Source organism: Perna viridis, chromosome 6 (assembly GCF_037379345.1).
Source record: "Perna viridis isolate PV_CMFRI_1.1 ecotype Kerala chromosome 6, ASM3737934v1, whole genome shotgun sequence".
Lineage (NCBI taxonomy): Eukaryota > Metazoa > Mollusca > Bivalvia > Mytilida > Mytilidae > Perna > Perna viridis.
In genome coordinates this window covers 44,582,976-44,602,123 of record NC_142450.1, presented here as the reverse complement: position 1 = coordinate 44,602,123, position 19,148 = coordinate 44,582,976, and the positions used below count along the sequence as shown (strand labels likewise).

Below are 19,148 nucleotides of genomic sequence, written 5' to 3'. Positions count from 1 at the left end.
ATATCATTTCTAAAAAAAATTGAAGGACAAAAACTGAATTGGGAGATTTTTCTATTGTAACATGGATGTATGACTGGGAATCAGGAGATTCTTCTTCTGTTGTAACATGGAGGTATGTCTGGGAACAGGGAGATTCTTCTATTGTAACATGGAAGTATGTCTGGGAACCAGGGCATTTTTCTATTGTAACATGGAGGTATGTCTTGAAACCAGGAGATTCTTCCATTGTAACATGGAGGTATGTGTGGGAACCAAGAGATTCTTCTATTGTAATATGGAGATATGTCTGGGAACCAGGAGATTCATCTGTTGTAACATGGAGGTATGTCTGGGAATTGGGAGATTCTTCTATTGTAATATTGTGGTGTGTCTGGGAACATGGAGGTATGTCTGGGAACCGGGAGATTCTTCTATTGTAATATTGTGGTATGTCAGGGAACTAGGAGATTCTTTTTCTATTGTAACATAGAGGTATGTCTGGGAACCGTGAGATTCTTCTATTGTATCATGGAGGTATGTCTGGGAACCAGGAGGGAGGTATGTCTGGAAACTAGGAGATTCTTCTTCTGTTGTAACATGGAGGTATGTCTTGGAACCAGGAGATTCTTCTATTGTATCATGGAGGTATGTCTGGCAACCGGGAGGGAGGTATGTCTGGAAACCAGGAGATTCTTCTTCTATTGTAACATGGAGGTATGTCTGGGAACCGGGAGATTCATCTATTGTATCATGGAGGTATGTCTGGGAACCAGGAGATTCTTCTATTGTATCATGGAGGAATGTCTGGGAACCGGGAGGGAGGTATGTCTGGAAACCAGGAGATTCTTCTTCTATTGTAACATGGAGGTATGTTTGGGAACCGGGAGATTCTTCTATTGTAACATGGAGGTATGTCTGGGAACCAGGAGATTCTTCTATTGTAACATGGAGGTATGTCTTGGAACCATGAGATTCTTCTATTGTATCATGGAGGTATGTCTGGGAACCAGGAGGGAGGTATGTCTGGAAACTAGGAGATTCTTCTTCTGTTGTAACATGGAGGTATGTCTGGGAACCGGGAGATTCTTCTATTGTAACATGGAGGTATGTCTTGGAACCAGGAGATTCTTCTATTGTATCATGGAGGTATGTCTGGCAACCGGGAGGGAGGTATGTCTGGAAACCAGGAGATTCTTCTTCTATTGTAACATGGAGGTATGTCTGGGAACCGGGAGATTCATCTATTGTATCATGGAGGTATGTCTTGGAACCAGGAGATTCTTCTATTGTATCATGGAGGAATGTCTGGGAACTGGGAGGGAGGTATGTCTGGAAACCAGGAGATTCTTCTTCTATTGTAACATGGAGGTATGTCTGGGAACCGGGAGATTCTTCTATTGTAACATGGAGGTATGTCTGGGAACCAGGAGATTCTTCTATTGTAACATGAAGGTATATCTGGGAACCGGGAGATTCTTCTATTGTAACATGGAGGTATGTCTTGGAACCAGGAGATTCTTCTATTGTATCATGGAGGTATGTCTGGCAACCGGGAGGGAGGTATGTCTGGAAACCAGGAGATTCTTCTTCTATTGTACTATGGAGGTATGTCTGAAAACCAGGAGATTCTTCCATTGTAACATGGAGGTATGTCTGGGAACCAGTAGATTCTTGTTCTATTGTAACTTGGAGGTATATCTGGGAACCAGGAGATTCTTCTATTGTAACCTGGAGATATGTCTGGGAACCAGGAGATTCTTCTATTGTAACCTGGAGGTATGTCTGGGAACCAGTAGATTCTTGTTCTATTGTAACTTGGAGGTATGTCTGGGAACCGGGAGATTTTTCTATTGTAACATGGAGATATGTCTGGGAACCGGGAGATTCTTCTATTGTATCATGGAGGTATGTCTGGGAACCAGGAGATTCTTCTATTGTAACATGGAGGTATGTCTGGGAACCAGGAGATTCTTCTATTGTATCATGGAGGTATGTCTGGGAACCGGGAGGGAGGTATGTCTGGAAACCAGGAGATTCTTCTTCTATTGTAACATGGAGGTATGTTTGGGAACCGGGAGATTCTTCTATTGTAACATGGAGGTATGTCTGGGAACCAGGAGATTCTTCTATTGTAACATGAAGGTATATCTGGGAACTGGGAGATTCTTCTATGGTAACATGGAGGTATGTCTTGGAACCATGAGATTCTTGTTCTATTGTACTATGGAGGTATGTCTGAAAACCAGGAGATTCTTCCATTGTAACATGGAGGTATGTCTGGGAACCAGTAGATTCTTGTTCTATTGTAACTTGGAGGTATGTCTGGGAACCGGGAGATTCTTCTATTGTAACTTGGAGGTATGTCTGGGAACCAGGAGATTCTTCTATTGTAACCTGGAGATATGTCTGGGAACCAGGAGATTCTTCTATTGTAACCTGGAGATATGTCTGGGAACTAGGAGATTCTTGTTCTATTGTAACATGGAGGTATGTCTGGGAACCAGGAGATTTTTCTATTGTAACATGGAGGTATGTCTGGGAACCGGGAGATTCTTCTATTGTAACATGGAGGTATTTATGGGAACCGGGAGATTCTTCTAATGTAACCTGGAGATATGTCTGGGAACCAGGAGATTCTTCTATTGTAACCTGGAGATATGTCTGGGAACTAGGATATTCTTGTTCTATTGTAACATGGAGGTATGTCTGGGAACCAGGAGATTTTTCTATTGTAACATAGAGGTATGTCTGGGAACCGGGAGATTCTTCTATTGTAACATGGAGGTATGTCTGGGAACCGGGAGATTCTTCTATTGTAACATGGAGGTATGTCTGGGAACCGGGAGATTCTTCTATTGTAACATAGAGGTATGTCTGGGAATATGGAGATTTTTCTGTTGTAACATGGAGGTATGTCTGGAACCGGGAAATTCTTCTATTGTAACATGGAGGTATGTCAGGCTGAGAATTATGAATATTAATGACAACTTCACAAGTCAAGGCCAGTTTTTACTAGATTTGGATGCTCTCTACTGGCTTGTGTTCAAAACTGCTCACTTTACCTTGTCTGATATTCATATTGATCCTTTTTTATAGCTGTTGTTCAAGGACTATGATTTAACTGGTTGTGAAGCTTCCTTACTGTCAATACAGAGAGCAGATATCTTCAATAAAATGGAGCAAGTTCATAAGGATGCTTTGGTGATATATGACTTCTTAAAAAATGATTCCAGAAAAAACGGACATACACAAATCTCATTAGTTAAACTTAAACAAAACATGCAAGAGGAATGTCCACAGTTTGATGAAGCTCTTAAGTTTTTGAAACGGAACAAAATCACCAAAGAGATTGAGATTAATCAAGATGCCAAGATTTGTTTACAGCAGTTATGGAATTATGAGCGTAAAATTTCAGAGGGAATCAGCCTTTTATTTGAGAAGCAATTATCAGATCCCTGGGAATTAGATGTTGATATGGAGAGGTGAGTTTGTTGTTTGTTTTATTGTATATTACTAATTTATCTTCCTTCGAAATTAATGTACTTTTTTAACATCAAGGTCCATTTTTTTCTGAAATATTTGCATGGATTATGTCCCTGTAGGTGAAACCTGATTATCTATAATAGCAGTACTAACTGTCAGTGGTGTAGGTTTAACTAGAAAGAAAAGCAACATACATTCAATACATGATTTCCTGTTACAAATTGACATTTTTGACATGATTGGGTTAGTACATGCTAATGTCTTGTCTATTACTGCAAGGTTTCTCTATCATATTGATATTTTGCAACAATGATGTTAACCTTCCTTAGATACAAGGTAAGATTGGACCATATCGTGACCTAGTTTCTTAACTAAATGTGTCATCCTGTTTAAATAAAGGAAACTATTATTATCATACTCCTGCTCCTTTGTAGCGGGGGTATACTGTTTTATCCATGTTCGTGTTTCTGTCAGTTACATGTTTTTATGTCACAGTTTTCTTAGCAACTGCTCATCACAGTGGCTTGAATTTTTTTTAAATGCATTCTTCCTTTAGGTATGCCATATGGTGGGATCCAATTTTGGAAAAATTATGCAACAACTTCTTTTTTTGCCGAGGACTTCGTTTATTTTCTTTTTATGGTGATTGAAAGTGGGGGTAGCATTAGTGAGCTATTACTCACAGATTTTTTGTTATTATTATTATTAAGATTTATTATTTTTTATGAGTATAATACATATAATTGACCTTTACAGTGAAGAATTTGACCAGATCCGTGGAGATCGAGAACAGTATGAAGCAGCTAACAAGTTACTAATGTATCCTGTGGTTGTCATCTCTGGTAAAGGGGGATGTGGTAAAACTACTGTTGTCACCAAAGTCCTCTCTCATCAATGGTAAATATGAGTTATTCCCCTTCCTTTTATTCATTTCCTATCTCTATAAACCATTTCAGTTCTGTCTCATCAATGTTAAATATGAGTTATTCCCCTTCTTTTTATTCATTTCCTTTCTATAAACCATTTCATGTTAGAAGCTGGGTAGTTGATTAGCATGCTTAATTAAGGTAGTACTATACACATGGGATTGGGGTGCACTGTTTCGTACACAAAACTGACCTGGTCTAATTTTGTAAAATTTAAAAATAAAGGATGAAACTTGGTGGAAATGTTGATTGTGGGTAGTAGACCATTGTGGGTAGTAGACCATTCGTACATAAATAGATGCAGTACTTGTGAAGGTAAAGAGGTGTAAACTGCATGTTTTAAGCTATCCAGAAAGATTCAGGTCCTTGCCGGATTGGGTTCTCTTCCCTGCACCAACTGGCAGTAAAACAAAAATGCAAAATTTCGCACAAACTTTAAAAATTAAAATCATGAACAAATGAGCAGAAAAAGGTACACTTTTATTTGTTTTTTTTACAATAATACCATGCCCGCTTACTTATTCTGTCATTTTTAAAGTGCCTGATATTTTAAAAAACCTGTTTTTTGACAATAAATTTTGGGAAGGCACCGAAAATTTGTTATGAAAACTGATATATATTTTTATTATGTTACCATGGCTACAGATTTTCATGACAAAATAGAAAAGAATATCTATCTATTTTACATGGATCTCCATAATATAAGATTTTGAAAAATATATACTTTTTACAGGAAAAAATTGTTGGATTTGCTTGTTTAAGTGTCTCAGTATAGCTTTATTTCCACAAATTGTCATGAAATTGTCTACAGTGACCTATCTACATAGTGGAACCTAATAGACAAGAGAAAAAATCTTTTGTTCTACCCTGAGCACTACAATGCAGAAGTATATGTCACACATGCTCACCGACTTTTCTGCACTTAACACAATAAGATGTATCAAAAGTTGTGTAAAGGATGTTGATAAAAATTATTTAGCCAAAGGCAAAATAATACAAAAGGTCTTTAACATTAATATATATTTCAAGACAGTATTATTATTTTAGTAATTACAACAAAGTGGAGTTATTTTCATCTTGCTTATCCAAGAATGCTAGATACCCGGCAGATATTTAATAAACACAGATTGTTTTACAGTTTAACTAACTTTTTTTTCAGTGATAAAGTTGAGGAGGATAAGCATCAGGCAAAGGTGGATGTTGATTTTGATGAATGTAGATTTTCCCAGAAAAGAAGACTTGAACTTGATGACCCAGAGTTTCCAGACTCTGGAGTTTTTAATGGTTGCCAGAATCCAGATGAAAATCCAGTTGATATAGCCACCAGTGATGAACCAGTTATTGTTTATACTGCACCAACAGGGAAAGCTGCCAATCTCCTTGGCAGGCGGGCAAAAACAACTGGGTACACCTTACATCAAATTATATGGAGCTATCGTTTCTATATAACAAAGGCTCTAAAGGAAAATCCTGAGGCAAAATGGAAGTTTAGACATGTTAAAACATTGGTGGTTGATGAGTGCAGTATGGTTGCTGTATCAACATTTTCAACCCTTTTGACAACACTTCTGGAAAATGCTAAACTGCGTAAAATAGTGTTACTAGGTGATGTAAGGCAGTTACCATCTATCGAACCTGGTAACTTTCTGGCTGATGTGTACAAAACTTTGATACCAGTAGATGCATTAATGGAGTTGATGACAAACCATAGAGCTGAATCAAACCTTATTTTTAATAATGCCACAGCTATTTCCCTCAATCAATATCCTTTGTTTTCTACAGAACACAAGTTTGTTTTGCATGAAGTTGTACAATCAGAAGACACAGATATGCATGATGTTGGTATGTATCATTGTTTGTCTTTTTAAACTTGATTATATAAATAATCTAAAATTGTGGATCACTGAATGTTCTTTCTAGCTGTTTTAATTGCATTTACAACGTTCTGCAAGGGGAAGAACTTCATTGTGGTGACGAATAAGAAAACAAATTGCTGTGTTTTTTTTAAATTAATTTATAAACATTTGCTCTATGATTCCTACAATTTTGTAAGGATGATTTGTTCCTATACCCAGCCAGTAAAGAATGTATCCGATACATATGGTTTCTGTTATTATATATGAAATTAAGATAAGTTTTGAATCTCTGGATCTTTTTAATGTTTGATATGTTCTTAGAAATTTATGAAAAATATGTCATTGACAGAAGAACATTTAGACAAGCATCAGAGTCATATTTTCTTGGCTATATTTGACATTACTACTCTTATATTTATATTTATGTTTAAAATTGTTGTAGTTGTCCAGAGAATTTTAAAGAGCCAGGAATGTTTGAAGGACGATACAAGGTCACAGTTCATCACATTTACAAAGTATAAAATTAAATTGTTGTTTGAATTATATTTACCAGTATTTAAATAAAAATCTTTTATGTAATTGCTTCAAGAAAAGTGTTCTCACATTATGACATTATAAGTGCTATTGTATCATGAGACAAGGAATTTAAAAAAAAGAAACTGATTGAAAGCAAGAAATAACCCACATAATAGTTTGTAGGGTTTACTAAAAGTCGGACTGAAGTTGTCAGGGCCAATCCAAAAAAGCCCATATACATGTATACTTATCAAAAATGTGTGCATTAAATATACATTTGTATAGAAATTGCATTATGCATCAATTTTATCATTTTCAGGTACTTGAGTCATCTTTGAACAGATATATATATTTTACAATTTTTTTCATCAACTCATATCTTCTAAGATACTAGCAGCTTGAGGCAGCTAATGATGTGAAAAATTATTTACTTTCAGCAAAAATTGTGAAATGATCAATGAGCATGCCTGCAAATTTTATAATAAACACCCTTGCAAAAACCACAAGAACCAAATAGACTTGAGGATTAACGATAAAATCTGTTTAAAGAAGAATGGACTGGTGATGGTTTATGAGCAGGATGCACATGGACAGATTGATCATAAGTATTTAGAAGGAGAATTAGAACCAGACCAAGCAGCAGATGTGATGGAGGTTACATTGATGTCACAAACATTGAAAGAGTAAGTTTATAGTGTTATTGTATGTTAATTGTACGTTACAGTTCTGTTTTATTTGTTGATTATATTTCTAGTTTGTTCGATTAGAAATACTGAGACTGCTAAATTTCATATCAAATGCACTAACCACAGACAAAATGTTTCAGTGTATGTTTACATTTCTGTATATTTGGTGTTGTATTTTTGTCAGATGTCACTGAATTCTTAAGTATCCAGTCAATTAAGGAAATGAATATAATTTTCAATGAAGTTATAGAATTTAAAAAAAAACTGTTTATATTTTAAGTAGAAATATTGAACTACTAGTATTATTGTATTAATTTATATTATTTACTTTTAAATTTCAGAACCACAATGAATCAAACAGCTAACATATCAGGTGATTGTGAGAAAAACAAGAAAACACAGGCTACAGTTAGGCTTTGTAATGGAGAAATATACTTCATCAAAGATGTAAGTTCATACAACCTAACCTTTAGGTAACATATATGTTATAACTAAGTAAAATGCTTTCAGAGATTTTCTCAGGTAGAGTTTGAAACTAAATCAAAATCACTGACAGAGGTGTTACCTTATTGTTAGAGGCTTGTATTAACTTATGATGTTAACTCAAATACAACGGCTAGTACTAACTCTAGGTGTTAATTCATTGACAGAGGCTAGTATTAACTTTAAATGTTAACTCATTGACAGAGACTAGGATTAACTCTAGGTGTTAACTCATGGACAGAGGCTGGTACTAACTCTAGGCACTTAATTCATTGACAGATGCTAGTATTAACTCTAGGTGTTAACTCATTGACAAAGGCTAGTACTAACTCTAGGTAATAACTCAAAAACAAAGACTAGTACTAACTCTAGGTGTTAACTCATTTACAGAGGTTAGTATTAACTCTAGGCATTAACTAATTGACAGAGGTGTTAACTCATTGACAAAGGCTAGTACTAACTCTAGGTAATAACTCAGTAACAAAGACTAGTACTTACTCTAGGTGTTAACTCATTGACAGAGGCTAGTATTAACTTTAGGTGTTAACTCATTGACAGAGGTTAGTACAGTCAAACCTGTCTTATGTGACCCTTCAAGGGAGTAGGTAAAAAAAGTCACATAAGACAGGTGGTCACTTAATACAGGTTTGACATCTAGGATTTTTTAAATACATTGTACATTAAATAAAAATAAATTCTTTATTTTAACGATTATAAGAATCTGTCACTTAAATTAAAAACAAATAAAAACAATCCAATTTTAGTAAGTTCTAAGTAAAAAGTCAATCTAATCTAAAACAATTTTAAAAACTAAAAAACATTATTAACATGATAAAGTTTTTTTTTAGTTTCTCTCAGCTGCAAAAAAATCTGTTTTTTAATTGCCTCTACTTTTTGTTCTAACATTAAAACTTTTCTTTTCGTCGCCATTTTCGTATCTAATGTAAACTGTTTTCAACTAATTGTTATTCATACGTCAGTATTTATTTCCGTGAGTTTCCGGATATTTTCGTAAATTTGACGGAATTTTTTGTTTTAAAATTACTTTATTTCCGGTTTTCGAACACTTCCGCTAAAATCAAAAGGTCGCGTAAGTCAGGATTTTTAACCATTTAGACATGAATAATATGGTCGCTAGTCGCGTTACGCAGGGAGTCGCTTAATACAGATAAAAATAATAGAAAAATGAATTGGGGGGACCTAAATTAGGTCGCATAAAACAGGTGGTCGCTGAATACAGGTGGTCGTTAACACAGGTTTGACTGTATTAACTTAAGGTGTTAACTCAGTGACAAAGGCTAGTACTAACTCAAGGTGTTGATACACAGATGGAGGCTAGTATTAACTCTTGGCATTAACTTAACAGAGGCTAGTATTAAATTACAGTGTTAACTCAATGACAATGGCTAGTACATGTACTAACTCTAGGTGTTAACTCAATGACAATGGCTAGTACATGTACTAACTCTAGGTGTTAACTCATGGACAGAGGCTAGTATTAACTCAAGGTGTTAACTCAGTGACAAAGGCTAGTACTAACTCAAGGCGTTGATACACAGATGGAGGCTAGTATTAACTCTTGGCATTAACTCCTTGACACTCTAGGTGTTAACACATTGACAGAGGCTAGTATTAGCTCTAAGTGTTTACTCATTGACAGCATCTAGTATTAACTCTAGGCATTAACTCATTGACAGCATCTAGTATTAACTCTAGGGCATGGATCTGGAAACGGTCAAAAATGACGGTCATTGACTGACAAATTTTGTCTAGGCATTATCTCATTGACAGCAGCTAGTATTAACTCTAGGTGCTTATGTCACACTATAAACAGAAAATTATAACTGTGGAGTCAAAGTGCAAGAGTGGAAGGAAATAATTTATATTATTGATTATATTAATTGATTTGTTATATAATGAAAGATTAATTTTTTTTGTGTTTAAGTATTCACTTGCAATTGATAAGTTTTATTTTTGATGATTCAATTTTGGTCCCCTTTATTTATAGACAACATTACAATTGTGAGAACACTATTATACAGATTTCTTTTGACAATATGATATCCCACTGACTCTAACTTTACTGTGAGTGATTGAACTTCCCACCAGAAGTATCACCATCATCACATCTTTACCTGATGGGTTTTCAGCAGCACTGGTGATAAATTATGTCTGAACCCTCAAAGTACTTATGAATTTTTTTGTTGTCATTTGAATAGGAAAAGAACATTATTGACAATAGAGGAAAACAAATGCGCTATTTAAAGATCTCTGATGAAGATAAGGATTGCCCTAGAGAGTTTTGGGTCAACTACAAAGAAGTGATGAGGAAATGTAAAATTAAACATTCATGGGCCAGGACAATTCATACATTCCAGGTAAGAGAGGGAGACAATTCATACATTCCAGGTAAGAAAGGGGGACAATTCATACATTCCAGGTAAGAGAGGTAGACTATTCATACATTCCGGGTAAGAGAGGGGGGTTAATCATACACTCCAGGTAAGAGAGGGAAACAATTCATACATTTCAGATAAGAGAGGGAGACAATTCATACATTGCAGGTGATAGAGGGAGACAATTCATACATTCCAGGTAAGAGAGGGGGATTATTCATACATTCCAGGTAAGAGAGGGGCATTATTCAACTTAAAATTTTGGGAAAAAAAACTTATATTTTATACTAAGAATACATAAAAATTTTACAATGTCTTAAATGGTTAATCTCACACCATAATTATCTGGAGGCTTGTTTCCAGAAGATTTTTTTTTTTTATAATAAACACAAAGTGGTACACACCTGTTAAGCTTTTTAAGTCAATTATTTCTTTAACAAAATATTTTAGTAGCATAAGAGCAACATGAGTAAGTCTATAACTCAGTACTTGTACCAAACTTAATGTGCAAATCATGGAAATATCTATTCTATGGGACTGCAGAAATGATCTTTTTTATCAGCAATAACTTCTTTAGACATTAGATTATCATTTGATAAAGTGATACCAGTAAGTAGTTGATGGGTCTTTAGATTTTCTAGTCGTTTCAAATAAGTTCTCATTTTTTTCAACAAATAATTTGGTTCATTGTTGTCTTTGCTCAATTTTACTGATGGCTTCATGATAATAATTTAAACAAAAAACTTCAAACTTTACATAATAATTTTGTATCATAAAATACAGATTATTTTCAATTTTCAGGACAACCCATTTGTAGTTCTCAAATTGTTTTGTCTATTTTTCATTCCCCTTTTTAGGTCAACTGGCCAAAGGCCATGTGAGCTATTGCCATCACTTGGCGTCCGTCGTCGTAGTTGTTGTCTGTAGTCGTCATCGTTGTTAACAATTTTTCAAAACTCTTCTCCTCTGACTCAACTTTACTAATTGGAATCAAACTTGGTATGAATGTTCCTCGGGATATTCTGCATAGAACTGATGAACATAGAACATAATGGTCAGACAGTAGTTCACATATATCTCCAAAACCGATAGTTTTAGCCAAATTCTGACAGGAGTTAAAGTGTTCACCATGATAAGATCTATCTGAGGTCAAATTTTCCTTTTAATCTTTTAAGCCATGTTGGAGTGATTGCCCTTTTTCGATGTTTTTTGCTATTTTTAATGTCATTTCTTTCAAAACTTCTCCTCTGACACAACTTGACCAATTGGGACCAAACTTGGTATGAATATTCCTTGGAGTATCAAGCATGTGGGGATGTTTGATCTGTCAAAAAACATGGCAGCCATTACTAAAAATAGAACATGGTGGTCAGACAGTAGTTTTTGGCATATATCTCAAAAACTGTTAGGTTAAGCCAAATTCTGTCTGGGTAAAAGTGTTCAGCATGATGAGACCTATCTGTGGTCAAATTTTCATTTTAATTTGTTAAGCCGTGTTGGAGTTATTGCCCGTTTTTTGCTATTTTTAATGCCATTTCTTTCAAAATCTTCTCCTCTGACACTACTCGACCAATTGGAACCAAACTTGGTATGAATGATTTTTGGGGTATCGTGCATAGAACTGGTGTGGGCATTTTTGTTCTGTCAAAAGACATGGCCGCTGTTACTAAAAAAAGAAATACGGGTTTGACAGTAGTTTTTTCACATATATTTCCAAAACTGTCAGGTTTAGCCAATTTCAGACATGGGTAAAAGTGTTCAGCATGATGAGATCTCTCTGTGGTGAAATTTTCATTTTAATCAGTGAAGCCATGTTGGAGTAATTGCCAGTGGTGAGACAAAAGTTTTTCGCATATATATCCAAAACCATACGGTTTAGCCAAATTCTTTCAAATTTTGAAATGATCCTTTTTATAAGGCCTACAAAAGTTTCTAGGGATCAAAGGTCTCACTTACCACTTCCAACATTTCCATTACTTTATACATTAAAAAGTAATTTCCAAAGTTTCACTGTTAATTCCCAGGACAAATGACATCTTAAAGTTGCATACCAATTTCAAAATCATTATGCTAATGGTATGATGATAGTAGAAATTCTTCACAAAATTTACTTGAATAAATAAAACTGAAAATCCACAATTTTACCTATTCTGCTAACTTACAGCATGGGGGCAAATAACTCGCACATGGTAAACAATATTCTTACACTTTTGTAGTAAATTACATATATGATTTTAAAGTACACATTCTCAGCTTTATTTTGACTACTTTTATTCAGAATACACACAAATAATGCACTTACAATGCATGTCTTTGGTTAGTCTAGGTTCAGTGTGTTTTTGGTACTACATAGGGGGTGGCCATTTGACTCGGAAGTGGTTAGTGAGACCGAAGTTGTCAGATGACTTCTTGTAAGAGTTAATGCCCTTGAAAGGTAAAAATGACTTTCTTTTACAGTTTTCAGCCAATATCTTGAAAACTATGATAGATAGATGGAAACATTTAATTGCTGAAATGATCCTTATAAGTCCTTCCAAAGTCTTTTTGAGTCAAATTTGTTGGACAACTCCTTGTTAAATTTATTGCCTTGAAAGGCAGAATTTAACTAGGTGAGTGATTCAGGCTCCTTGGAGCCTCTTGTTATGATTTTTTGGGGGTATTTTGTTGCCCTGCAATATGGTGGGGTATTTTTTAATGCGTCATTACATACTCTATTTTTTTTTATTTCAGGGATCTGAATGTGAGAACCTGGTCTATGTTGTAGGATTCTGTTCATTCCTTCAGAACTGGCAGCATGTGTATACAGCAGTGACCAGAGGGAAAAAAGAGGTTCACATCATAGGAACTAAACTACACTTACGTAAAGCCATCTTAAAAGATCCTATTCCAAGGAATACAACACTACAACATCAACTCACAGAGATGATAAATGTAATATATTTAAGTTTGTAACGCAGCAAAAGTGTAATTGTGTATTCATATCAGGATCTTTTAATTGTCATAGGCATAATGCCCCAGATAATACTGTCTCAACTTGATATTGTACATAAACTATTTCTTCGATTAAAGCAAATCAAGACAAGTCACAATCAAAACTGGAAGAAATGTGACACACAAATCTCTCAACTATCAATCCATCGGACATAAATCTCTCAACTATCAATCCATAGGACATAAATCCCTCAACTATCAATCCATAGAACACAAATCCCTCAACTATTAATCCATAAGACATAAATCTCTCAACTATCAATCCATAGGACACAAATCCCTCAACTATCATTCCATTGGACACAGGAAATTGATGTGTGACCAACATATAACATATGATACAGCCCATCAACCTGAATTTAAACACTAGACACAATTAAAACTAAAAGAAATATGTCTATATGTTACAAATTCACCAAATTTCAAAGAAACATTCACAAGACACAAGACACCAGATATGAAACTGTGTCAAAAAGTCTTACATACAGTACAATTATACTGAAAATTCAAACCCAATTTGAGTGCTTTCTGGGGATTTTTCAATTTGAATTTCATATTATTCCTGTGGAATATGTCAAAATTTGATCAACAGTGATTTTCAGGCTATCTGAAAATACAACAAAAAAGTTATACATAATGTATATGGTACAACCGATTATGCTGAATACTGTTTGAATTGTTATGGTATATCCATCTGCAGTATTAGGACCGATTTGTTCAATGTGTCATAGTTTTCCTTTCCTCCTTTGCCTCTTCCGGAATTTAACTTTATGAGCAACTGGGTGGGGGGGGTGCTTACCCTCATGGTGCACCTGGTTCATGCTCCCGGTTCTTCATGGAGTCCGAGTGTTTCATTTAATTTTGTTTCTTTCTACATATTTTTTGGTTATTTTTTCCTGTCTTGTCTTTGTCCCTGGATTGCATTCTTTTGATTTCCGCTGTAATCTTGGGTTGCCTGAATATAGCTGAAATATTGCTGCTCAGGCGTTAAACCCCAACAATCAATCCCTTGATTACTCTTTCAAATTCCATGAAAGGTTGCAGTGTTTTATAACTTATTCAACCAAATTTTACAAAAGTCTTAAACAGCTAAATATTATGGTAAACAAGAAATTGATTGGCTTACACATAGTACAACCCAGTAAACTGAAAACCAAGCTACAATCCCATCAAGGATTGCTGAGATTTTTGCAAAAAAATATTAACAAAACCTTTAATAGGCAACAAAACTTCTATGGCAAACATGAAGCTGCTCTCTTACTGAGCTGAAGATTTACCCACAGAACAACCCATCAAACTAAAGGTGAATCCCAAATATTAATAAATTCCATTAAAGATTGCTGAGATTTTTCCAAACATTAATGAAACCCTGAAAAAGCAAAACAAAAAAGCCAAACAGAAGAAGGTACAAGATCAAACTGAAAAACAATTCATCAGTCTTAAGAGGTATATTGAACTTCAAATCAGTCTAATGAAAGATTGCTTATGCAAAGGAACATTTGCAAAACCAAAAAAAGCAACATAAATTGAATGCTGACATTGATGTGCTGCTGTTAAGCAGAAAAACTCATAAAAAGTACAAGCCATTATGCTGAAGTTAACACCTTCCTTTTATGGATTATGCTACAAAACATTACTTATCAATTGTAAAATTCATCTGGGGCTGAGCCAAAAGGCATATACATAGTACATGTACATATCTTTAAACTAAAGCTTAATTCAAAATTACAAGTTGTTCCCATAAAGGGTTAATAAGATTTTTGCAACATATATTTTTGAAATACTAAAAAATTCCTCAAGCTGTATCTGCATACTAATTTTCGTGTCAACCCCATGAAGATTTGCTGAGGTTGCTGCAAGCAAATGATCACAAAATTCTTAAAAAGCAACAAAAATGTAATGTCTGCCATGGATCTGCTTTCTGGATGAGCTAAAATTGTGTACACATAGTAAAGTCAGTCTAGCTTAAGATACATACCTAACTGTAAGAGTTGCTTAGAATGTTGTAAATGGGAAATTTCAAAACCAAAAAGGAACACAAACAGGAAAGTGATATAAGAGTAAGCTGACTAGCTTGTACACTGTTCAATTTGTGAAGGCCTAAGCTGTATACCGACTTTTAAGTGATTGACCTAAAATATGATGAAAAATATTATTACAGACAAGAAGTAAACATTTACATCCCAATAAGCTGAAGCTGTATTCTAATTTTTTTAATTGTTCCTATAAGGGGTTGCTGAGGTTTTTGACGTACTTAACATGACCCATAAAAAATCTATGGAAATGATAAGGCAGACAAGTTATTGAGTAACCATGCCAACAGCTTACACATGGTGTAGCCCATTAAACTTAAGCTTCATACTAAATTTCAAATCATTTCCATGTAATGTTGCCACAAGATTTTACAAAACCCTAAAAAAGCAACAACACAATAGATCAATAGAAAAATGTTTGGCTTACACACATTACAGGTTTCTTTGATGTATTTTTTACAAAAATGTACTGATCACCTAAATATTAAATAAAACTACAGCAAACAGGAATGAGTTGTGCGACCCATCAAGTGTTACCTGCATTTGAACTATTTGTTGCAACTTCAGGTTCATTTGTTACATTATTAGTACAATATACCAGTAATTTTTCTTAGCTTAACGTGCACCAACTTCACTGTTCACCACATCAATTATGTTGCTATCTAGGGTTTCTCAATTTTTTGCCCCATACTGTGAAAGTGTTATTGTTTGAGGGGTATCAATTTTCATGGTTTTCATGGGTTTGGTTAACCATGAAATTTGGTTACCAACAAAAAGCAAATTTTCCCATTCGCTTGTTCGATAGAGTTTCAAATCCACGAATTCAAGAATCCACAAACTGATATTTTTCCCTTAAACCTCGGAAATTGGTACCCATGAATAAAAGTACCTTCAAGTAAATCTAGGCAACTTTTCATGGGAATGAATTGAATTGAGCTTGATTCAGCAGTGTTCAGTGTTTAAGCTTTTTGATATGGTGACACATCAACATCCTGTTTGTCTTAACACTTTTGTAGCTTTTTTTTAGGGTTTCATATATTTTGCAACTTTTCAAGGGAGTGATGTGATATTGGGTATGCAGTTTCAGATCATTGGCTGCTTCATGCTTTACCTAGTATACCTCTGGCAAATTGGTTTTGGGGTATATAGGAATTGCCCCATCTGTCCACATTTTTTGTAATTTAATCCTCCTAAACCCTCAAGGTATTTTGAAGAAATTTAATAGGTAATGTGGCATCAAATGTAGATTTGCATGAAGGAACATAGTTACTGTCTGGGGACTTAAAAGGGAGATAATCTAACTTAAGGGTTTTCAATGAAACTTTGTAGGAAGGTTAGACATCATATGTAGATGTGTATTCAAGGAATATAATTACTGTTTGGGGACTGCAAAGGGAGAGTTGAACTTACAGGTTATACATTTGACTACATTTGAAGTGGGGGTATTCTCCTTGTGAGCTTGCTGTGCACAGTATTTCCAATTGTAAAGTTTAAAACTTAAAAACCCTTCATGAAAATTTTATGAAATTTTGTGTGCAGTTGGAACTTAATTGTTAGCATTCCAATTTTTTTGGGTTGCTTTTTAAAGATTTTATTTCATTTTTGCATCATAAAACTTAACAACCTATTAAAGTGATGTATGCAACTTTAGCATAGCAGGTTGTACCATGTTTAAGCTTTTTGTGCCTGGTCATGATATGCATCAGCTTGCTATTTGCTGTGTTTTTTCTTAATAATGTTTTGTCATCAAAAGTACTAAAACCCATCAGCAAAAAATAGAAACCTAATTTAGAAAAAAGTTAAAGGGTGGAAAATATCATTAAACGAAGCAATTTATAGCACTTCAGTGTGCTTCATAAGTCTTAACATGAAAAAAACTTAATTGCATGAACTGCATTCTGATCAATTACTCAATTCATATCATTATGGAGGAGTGAATGGTGATTTAAATCATTTGACCATTTCTTATATTAAGCTCTGTAAATTTAATTTGTCATTTGCTACATCTCAGTAAGAATTGGATATTAATTTTCTTTTGCAGGTAGATGAAGTGAAGAAAAAGCTCTTACATGAAAGAGATGATGAATCTGTGGCCAAATCATTCAATTCTGGTCTACATCAGTTCACATCTTTAAAGAACAAGAAATTACAGAATTCTCTTGACAAATACATAGACAGTTCAAAGCCATCAACATCTACTCCTCTCTTCAAAGACATCGACAGTTCAAAGCCATCAACATCTACTCCTCTCTTCAAAGACATCGACTATTCAAAGCCATCAACATCTACTCCTCTCTTCAAAGATATCGACAGTTCAAAGCCATCAACATCTACTCCTCTCTTCAAAGACATCGACTGTTCAAAGCCATCAACATCTACTCCTCTCTACAAAGACATCGACAGTTCAAAGCCATCAACATCTACTCCTCTCTTCAATAGAAATGGGTTTCAGAATTTACAGAGAAAATCTGTGTTAGGATGCATCAGAGACTCTACTAGGGACCAACCTAACTCCCCTTTCTCTGACAGTCAGTGGTCAGATTATGGGGATGAGACATACATAGAGGCTGCTCTGATGGTACAGGAAGTTCAAACTGCTAATCAAGACACTTTTGATGAATTTGACTCAATAGAAATGTCTGAAAATTCTCAGCTAGAAAGTGATCTGACAGCTGCTTGTAATATTCTTGAAGCATCATTTGCAAAGAAAGAGGAAGATCAAACCAAACTAGAAAATGACAATAATAGACATACTGCTTCGTTTGATAGGTTAAATAGTTCCAAGGGCAGTAACTCTTTTCCTGGTTCTAGTGATATAGAAGAATTTGATAGTTTTACTTTATCACTACCAAAGAATGGAAGTAAATTCTTTAAATCAGTCACTCCAAAGAAACAAAGAATTGCTCCCTACCCTGCAGTTTCACCCACACGGAAAATGTTGACTCAGTTATCATTTAAATGATTAGATATTATTTTGCTCTGTTGATTCAAACTGTGTACATAAAATAGAACCACCTTACCCTTGAGTTTGGATGACATCAGGTGATTGATTCAATCGTACATCAGTTTTAATTCTCTTTATATATGGTTATAGGAGGCTTTGTACTTCCAATAAATCTGATTTTTTTTTTCAAGGAAATTTATTTTTTTATCACCTAATCACTTGATAAAGCAGCAAAGTATATTATACAGACCATTTTGATACTGTTTTACAGATTGTAGGTTTATTGTTCTGATCTGTAGATTTGTCCCTATAACAGTACCTTGTTAGATTGTTTGTTACCATTAAAATGAATATCTGATTTCCACAGAGATTCACGTTAGATTGTTTGTTACCATTAAAATGAATATCTCATTTCCACAGAAATTCACGTTAGATTGTTTGTTACCATTAAAATGAATATCCGATTTCCACAGAGATTCACGTTGGATTGTTTGTTACCTTTAAAATGAACATCTGATTTCCAGAGAGATTCAGGTTTTATATTTCTAACTTAAAAAAGTACAAATTCAGCCCATTTCAGGTTGAATTTTTTTTTGGTTTTTTTTTTTTTTTTTGTTACTTTTAAATATTATGTTGTTTTTTTTCATATATTTTAGCAAAAATCAAACATATTTTTATTTTTCATATCATTCTTAAAAAATAGTTTATTACAGGTATATTTTTGGTACTATTGAGTATTGATATATACTTTATGCAATGTATAAATATTGTGTTCTATATGAGTAATGTGGTCATATTTTTATGGTTTTTGTTTATATAAAACTTTTTTTTTAAAGACGAGCGTTGCTTTAATAT

The 19,148-nt window shown here is 34.4% G+C and overlaps 1 protein-coding gene across 1 annotated transcript in view; it reads left to right on the top strand.

Moving 5' to 3' along the window:
* LOC148615194 (DNA helicase B-like) overlaps positions 1-18,480 on the top strand; it is a 34,257-nt gene extending 15,777 nt beyond the window's left edge. The window contains exons 6-14 of the mRNA XM_088589866.1: positions 3,076-3,461; positions 4,219-4,359; positions 5,548-6,230; positions 6,687-6,759; positions 7,198-7,443; positions 7,788-7,893; positions 10,149-10,307; positions 13,056-13,256; positions 17,391-18,480. Coding sequence (XP_088445992.1) covers positions 3,076-3,461; positions 4,219-4,359; positions 5,548-6,230; positions 6,687-6,759; positions 7,198-7,443; positions 7,788-7,893; positions 10,149-10,307; positions 13,056-13,256; positions 17,391-18,311 — 2,916 coding nt within the window. The 3' untranslated portion in view covers positions 18,312-18,480. The remainder of the gene's footprint in view (positions 1-3,075; positions 3,462-4,218; positions 4,360-5,547; positions 6,231-6,686; positions 6,760-7,197; positions 7,444-7,787; positions 7,894-10,148; positions 10,308-13,055; positions 13,257-17,390) is intronic.
* Positions 18,481-19,148: the final 668 nt, after the last annotated feature.